This window comes from Entamoeba dispar, genomic scaffold (assembly GCF_000209125.1).
Source record: "Entamoeba dispar SAW760 scf_1105229463247 genomic scaffold, whole genome shotgun sequence".
Taxonomy (NCBI): domain Eukaryota; phylum Evosea; order Mastigamoebida; family Endamoebidae; genus Entamoeba; species Entamoeba dispar.
In genome coordinates, this window is record NW_001855597.1 from 21,556 (window position 1) to 27,950 (window position 6,395).

Genomic DNA, 6,395 nt, shown 5'->3' on the forward strand with positions numbered 1-6,395 from the left:
GATTATTTTCTGTTTCTCTCAGCATAACATGTTATTGAAAACTTAATGTTCTTGAATACAAGAATGTTTTACCTTATGAAATGGGCTCTGTCATAAATTGTTTAAAAACAATAAATAATATTTACAAAAAAATTGATAGAAAAAAACTTAAAATTTAAGTTAGAATTAAATCAATGAAAGGATTATCAACAAATGAAATTCAAAATTATCTCGAAGATACTACATTTCTAAGTGATTGTATGAAAAGTTTACACCAATACACTAATACTATTTTTACATTATTTCAACAACTTCATACTGAAATGGCTAGTTTTTCAAGTAAATTACAAGAAATGGGAAATATGAGAGGAATAATGAGTACCAATCGATTAAAAACAAGAATGTTAGAACCCTTATTAACTTTTGCACAAACACAACAACAATTATCAGAAATATTTTATGATATTCAATCTGCTACTCAAGTTATTAACCAATCAATTGCTGACACTCAACAAATATATATTACTCCATTATTGAATTCATTACAAACTCATAACTCTCAAAACAAATGGAATATTTGGTCTTGGTGGAGTCAACCAAATCAAGAATTTACTGATGCGACAAAAATTCAACTAACACTAACATTGGGCAGTTGGGAATTTAAATTAAAATTAGGAGGAATAATGGAAGCGATATATCGAGCATTTCAGGATGGATCTATTTGTGCTAGTGGAGATGAAAATTTTTCAAAAACTATGACAAAAGCAAGAATAGAAAAAACAAAATATTTCATGAAATATAAAAGGTGCCAAGGTGGTTATCAAGGTAAAACCTTAGACCAAATTTTAACAATGGAAGAACGTGAAGGATCAATCCCTTCTGGGATTGAAAATATTATTGAAAATATTAAAGCAAATGGGTATACTACTGAAGGAATATTTAGATTATCTCCTAGTGAAAAAGATATTAAAGATGTTTATGATAGATTAGGTGTAATGGATTTCGAAGGATTAGATTACATTCTAATGGCTGCTGTATTAAAAAGATTCTTTAGAAGTCTTCCTGAAAAAGTGTTTGATCGAACCAATACTAATAAAGCCCTTTCTATAAACAAAATAAAAGCTTATAATATTGGTACATTAAAAAGTTTTATTAAAGGACTACCAAAGAATAATGTTATGATCATAAAACAATTATTTGGACTTTTATATAAAATTAATACTTATTCAGATACTAATAAAATGAATGCTCAAAACTTGGCTACTATATGGATACCTTGCTTATTTGAAATACCACAAGAAAATCCAGTAGTATTCTCTTGTAGACTTAATGAATTAAAGACATTTTTTGTTGCATTAATAGACAATTATTATGAACTATTTCCTGATTTTAGTGATAGAAAGTCATTAAGGTTATCTTCTTGCAGAAAATCTTATCACCAAAGAACACTCACTCGATCACAGTCAGAATGGGCTGCTAGTGCTGAGTCTGTTGATAAAAATATTAAATAATATTTAATTCCGTAATTTTCTTTAAATTCAATATCTAAATAAAAAAAAATAAAAAGTCGAAAATTAAACTTCAAAACGGAAGAAGTTTGGTGTGAAGAAGTGATTAATGTATCGAAGAGGAACAAAACAAAATAAAAAAAAAAGTTGTTGTAAAGGAAAGTCTAAACCAACAACACCTGAAAAACAGTCTTATCCCCCTGCTGAACCTTTTGATGATGAACACCATTCTGTAAGGACAATTACTTTTCAAAATGGAGAGGTGGTTGGTGATAGTTATGAACAAGAAACACCAGAAGATAATGACCTTTTTCTTGCCAGACAAGTCTTGAAAAATATTACTCATAATACTGTTAATACTATACAAGAAATGATAGATGATATTACTGTTCAAGAAAGAAAATTGATTAATTCGGTTATTCGGAATTATGAGAGTTTAATACGTGAACTAAAATTTTCTTTTGACTGTGACAGTGTTACTTTGGAACTACCATATGTAAGAAGAATTTATGGAGTTGATGACTTAATTGAAATAAAAAGAAAGCAAGAAGAAGAAATGACCCAGATAGTTAAAGACATTAATAGTCTTTTTGGTGATTGTGTAAAGAGATCTATTCACATTAATGAAATGAGAACTGAAATAATAAAATCACTTGGGAACTACAACAAAACCACAAAAATAATTCTTAATAAACTAGAACCAAAAAAATAACAAAAACAACAATAAGAATAAAACTATTTAATTGTATCTTTTTTTGTTATTTAATTAAAAAATTGATATATTAAAAAAAAAAGAAAAAAAAACTAGGGAAAAGGTTAATAAGAAATAAATTAAAAAGAATAATAAAACATTAAAAAAAGGAGAAAAAAATAAGTTAGGGTATAAAGGAGAATTAAGATTTCTTAGTGTGATGGCTACCCAAAAGAGTGAAGTCACTATCAGAACAAGAAATCTGATAGTTAATCCATTACTTTGCAGAAAGCAAGTAGTTGTTGATATTTATCATCCAGGAATTGTTCAACCAAAATTTACTGAAATTAAAGAAAAGCTTGCTAAAATGTACAAGGTAAAAGATGTTCAAACTATCGTTCTTAATGGGTTCGTCACTAAGTACGGAGGAGGAAAAACTTCAGGATTTGCATTGATTTATGACACACTTTCTGCTTTAAAGAAGTTTGTTCCAAAACATCAATTAATTAGAGCTGGTTTGGATAAGAAGACCAAAGCACCAAGAAAAGCTAGAAAGGAACATAAGAAGAAATGGAGAATGTGCCATTCATTCAAAGACTATAAGAAGAAAGAAATGAAGAAAGCATCTAGAAAGAAGAAGTAAGAGATAGTAATTGAATTGATGTGGTCAATAAATTTTTGATATAAAAACCAAATTTTCTTCTTTTTTCAAAAAAAAGAATCTAATAAAATTTTTTTTATTTAAAGGATTCCTCATTAAGATATAATATGAAGATAGTTTTTATTCCATCACTTATGAAAACTTAAAAATTGAAATAAAAAGATATAGAACTTAAAAAGAAAATATAATTATTGATGTGTGAATTTGCTGCACATTTTGTTCATGGGTTTTGTGATAAAGACAAAGACAAGTTAGTAAGAAAAGAAGATTTATTTCCTTTATTAATTCAGTTTTTACAAAGTGAGGATCCTCAATATAAAATTGGATTTGAGAATTATTTGTTTGATTTGTGTGATGTTGATGAAAACAAAGCGTTGGACATTACAGAGTTTCTTCATTTAATGAACTGTTTGGAAATCTTTGAAAGTCAAAAAGGTCAAAGTAAGAATCTTACAACAATGATGGCCTTATTTAGGGCAATTGATTCAGACGGAAATGCTTCTTTAAGTGCTGAAGAAATTACTAAAGCATTAGATAAATTACCTAACGATTCTTCAGTTAATGATGAAATTAAAGCTGCAGTTAAAAAAATTAAAGAATATTGTGGGTTATTAGGAGGGAGAGAAATTAATGAAATGGAATTTCTTGGAATTGTTATTCCACCAAGTGATTTTCAACAATATAACCAACAAGTGTTCTCTTCATTATTTGAAAAAGGTGATACAGATCACTCAGGTATGATTTCTGTTAAAGAGCTTAAAATGTTATTTAAACAAATGTATCCAGATGGTGTTGATGAACGAAAAGCACCTGAAATAATTATTAAATTATTAGATGAAACTGGAAAAGGTGAAATTGATAAAAATCAATTTGCAACATTTGCTTGTGCTGTTGCTGGAAATGATGTTACTATTAGATGCTTAACTAAAACTAGATTTTATGAAGCCATTTTTAAAATACTTGACTCTGATAAAAGTGGACTATTAGAAAGAGATGAAACTACTAAATTACTGAAGTCTATGGGATTTAATGAAAAGAAAATTGCAAAGTGGTTTGAAAAAATAGGAGAAGAACCATTGACTTTAAATAAATTCCTTGAAATTTATTTAAAGAAGTAATTCTTATGTTTTTGTCTTATTTACTTTTACGTAATTAATTTTTTATTTTAAACAACAAGGTACTGTCCAATATTAGAAGAGAAAAGTATTCAGTAATAAATCATAAAATAAATAATTTTCTTCAATTCTAATTTTCTAAGATTTTGACTCATTCTTTTTAAATCATAGAGTCTTAATAAAGTGCTTTTAATGTTTTTAAATAAAACACTCTCTTTGTAAATTTATTATAAAAGATTATATCCCTTCTTATAATTATATTTTTTTAGTACAAGTTTTCCTTATTTAAATGAAAATTGGTAAGGTTTATTACTTAAACGCTTATAAAATAAGAAAAAACATGTTTAAAAATAAATTTCAATTTCTATTTTATTATCAGTTTATTTTATTAAATAACAGTATTTATTTATAATAATTCTTTTAGGACTTTATTTCTTTTAAGCAGGATCCTTCTTAAGACTCTCTTTAATTCTATTAAAAATACTTATACATGAAAATTTAACTATTTCATATAAAAGAAGTTACTGAAGTAAATTTTGAAGTTCATTTAATTATTTTTTTATTCACTTAAAAATTTTATTTCTATAATAGATATAGTCCAACAAAAATAACTGGAGGTGCTAACACATTGATAGTTGTTGCAAATTGCTGCAATGTTATAATTTTACCTATTCAATTTACTTTACTTGTATTAGTTCCAGTAAATTAAAATCTGGATGTTAATGTTGTACAATTATAATACATCATATAAAATAAAAAAAATAACCTAATAATAAAACCAATAAATTAATATCTCAATAATGTGTAGTTGAATGGTTCGTTATTTTAGTTATGATATCATTGAATTTCATAGTTCAATATTAAAATGTTGATATTAGATGAGTGAAATAAGTTTCATTTTATTTTCTTTTTATAGCAAAAAATGTTTCACTTTTTGTTTGTTATTTAATTTCTATATTTATATTATCAATAACATTTTTTTCTATTTTTAATTCTATGATTCTGATTTCTATTTTTATTCTATTTTTATTCTATTTTTGTTTTATTTCTTTTTTGTTTTTCTTATTTTTTAAGATTTTCATTTTATTGAAAATAACAAATTCTATATTATAGAAATATTTTACTATTCATTTTTTTTCTTTTTGTTTTTTTTTTTGTTTATTCTTATTTTTTCTTTGAATTATCTTATATTATATTTATGTTCTTTATTATACATTTTAATTCTTTTTTTTTTATTTATTCACATTCTATTTTTCATATATTTTATTTTATTGTTCAGATTATTTGAGGTGAAATTGATAAGTGATAATGAAAGTAATACATTTTTATACTCTCATTTTTTATTGGTTATATATATCATATCATATTTTTATTTATAATCCAACAATTTATGTACATTATTCTTAATATTTTTATTTGATGTAATATCTTTATGTTGATAAGATATGTACTCTAGATTCAATTTGTTTTTATTCTATTTTATAAAAATAATTTATTTTTTAGTTTGAATAACAAAACAAAAATAAAAATCCATTGAATGAATTAATAAAGTATAATCTTTATGAATAATTGCCAAATAAATTATTATTCTCTCGAACTATAAGTATTGAGAATAAGAGAGTATTTAAAATTAAAAGAGTGTATGACTATTTTAAGATAATTAGTGATGGGGATATTTCTATATTTTATACGATGAGTAAAATACTTCTCTTCGTTCTAAATTTAGCAATTGTTTAAAAGTATAATAATAATTTATATGATTTATTTCTTTATTTCAAAAGAAATAATAGTAAGAATAATATTAAAGAAAGGAGGTTTCATAATGAATTTATTTTGAAGAAAGTGAAGAGTAAACTAAAATAATATAATAAATAACTTTACAACAATAGAATATAATTTTCATATTGGTATAATGAAATGATTATTATTTGTTGGTGATATTTTCTGAATTCATTTTTAATATTCATTGTTATTTGTCATGATGTAATTCTTTTAGAAATAACTCTATAAGAGAAATAAAGTATATTTAAAAGAATTAAATATTGCTTCTTAATACAAATAAAGAATGTGTGATATTTCTATTAAGTTTCATTCTTCATATTATCATTAAATACGATTATTAAATCAAGAATCTTATTCAATTACATATTTAAATTAATTATCTTAATTATTCAAATGATATCAAAATGTAATTAAATGAGTATAAATTTGGTTTATTTGATTGTTAAATATTAAATATTAAATTGAATTTAAGTGTAAAGCATGATAAATTGTTAATTATGCTGAATTGATAATATTTGACATGGTAGTTAATTGTATAATTAACATTTAATTTAAATATAAGATAATTATATGAAAAATACTTACTTTGTTTCAATTATCTTATGATTATTAGGAATGAAATTTACATTAAATAAAAGAAATTGAATTTATTGGCAATA

General features: G+C 23.9%; 4 protein-coding genes across 4 annotated transcripts, besides 16 other annotated features; all 4 read left to right on the forward strand.

Moving 5' to 3' along the window:
• Nucleotides 1-92: 92 nt before the first annotated feature.
• Nucleotides 93-158: a sequence feature (AT_rich).
• Nucleotides 159-173: 15 nt separating this feature from the next.
• Nucleotides 174-1,490, forward strand: EDI_053150 (uncharacterized protein; the record flags this gene model as incomplete). The annotated part of the gene is made up of 1 exon (XM_001740829.1): nt 174-1,490. The coding sequence occupies one exon, from the start codon at nt 174-176 to the stop codon at nt 1,488-1,490; it is 1,317 nt and encodes a 438-aa protein (XP_001740881.1).
• Nucleotides 1,474-1,545: a sequence feature (AT_rich).
• A 51-nt stretch (nt 1,546-1,596) lies between these two features.
• EDI_053160 (uncharacterized protein) lies at nt 1,597-2,199 on the forward strand (the record flags this gene model as incomplete). The annotated part of the gene is made up of 1 exon (XM_001740830.1): nt 1,597-2,199. One exon carries the CDS (start codon nt 1,597-1,599, stop codon nt 2,197-2,199), a length of 603 nt encoding a protein of 200 aa, XP_001740882.1.
• Nucleotides 2,179-2,222: a microsatellite.
• Nucleotides 2,223-2,256: 34 nt separating this feature from the next.
• Nucleotides 2,257-2,387: a microsatellite.
• Nucleotides 2,272-2,361: a microsatellite.
• Nucleotides 2,388-2,398: 11 nt separating the features above from the next.
• Nucleotides 2,399-2,821, forward strand: EDI_053170 (40S ribosomal protein S24-1, putative; the record flags this gene model as incomplete). The annotated part of the gene is made up of 1 exon (XM_001740831.1): nt 2,399-2,821. One exon carries the CDS (start codon nt 2,399-2,401, stop codon nt 2,819-2,821), a length of 423 nt encoding a protein of 140 aa, XP_001740883.1.
• Nucleotides 2,822-2,901: 80 nt separating this feature from the next.
• Nucleotides 2,902-2,924: a sequence feature (AT_rich).
• A 109-nt stretch (nt 2,925-3,033) lies between these two features.
• EDI_053180 (uncharacterized protein) lies at nt 3,034-3,957 on the forward strand (the record flags this gene model as incomplete). Its single annotated transcript, XM_001740832.1, has 1 exon — nt 3,034-3,957. The coding sequence occupies one exon, from the start codon at nt 3,034-3,036 to the stop codon at nt 3,955-3,957; it is 924 nt and encodes a 307-aa protein (XP_001740884.1).
• A 31-nt stretch (nt 3,958-3,988) lies between these two features.
• Nucleotides 3,989-4,009: a sequence feature (AT_rich).
• Nucleotides 4,010-4,275: 266 nt separating this feature from the next.
• Nucleotides 4,276-4,371: a sequence feature (AT_rich).
• Nucleotides 4,372-4,499: 128 nt separating this feature from the next.
• Nucleotides 4,500-4,544: a sequence feature (AT_rich).
• Nucleotides 4,545-4,929: 385 nt separating this feature from the next.
• Nucleotides 4,930-5,015: a microsatellite.
• Nucleotides 5,016-5,084: 69 nt separating this feature from the next.
• Nucleotides 5,085-5,131: a microsatellite.
• Nucleotides 5,132-5,134: 3 nt separating this feature from the next.
• Nucleotides 5,135-5,227: a microsatellite.
• A 193-nt stretch (nt 5,228-5,420) lies between these two features.
• Nucleotides 5,421-5,456: a sequence feature (AT_rich).
• A 230-nt stretch (nt 5,457-5,686) lies between these two features.
• Nucleotides 5,687-5,760: a sequence feature (AT_rich).
• Nucleotides 5,761-6,099: 339 nt separating this feature from the next.
• Nucleotides 6,100-6,207: a sequence feature (AT_rich).
• A 63-nt stretch (nt 6,208-6,270) lies between these two features.
• Nucleotides 6,271-6,316: a sequence feature (AT_rich).
• Nucleotides 6,317-6,395: the final 79 nt, after the last annotated feature.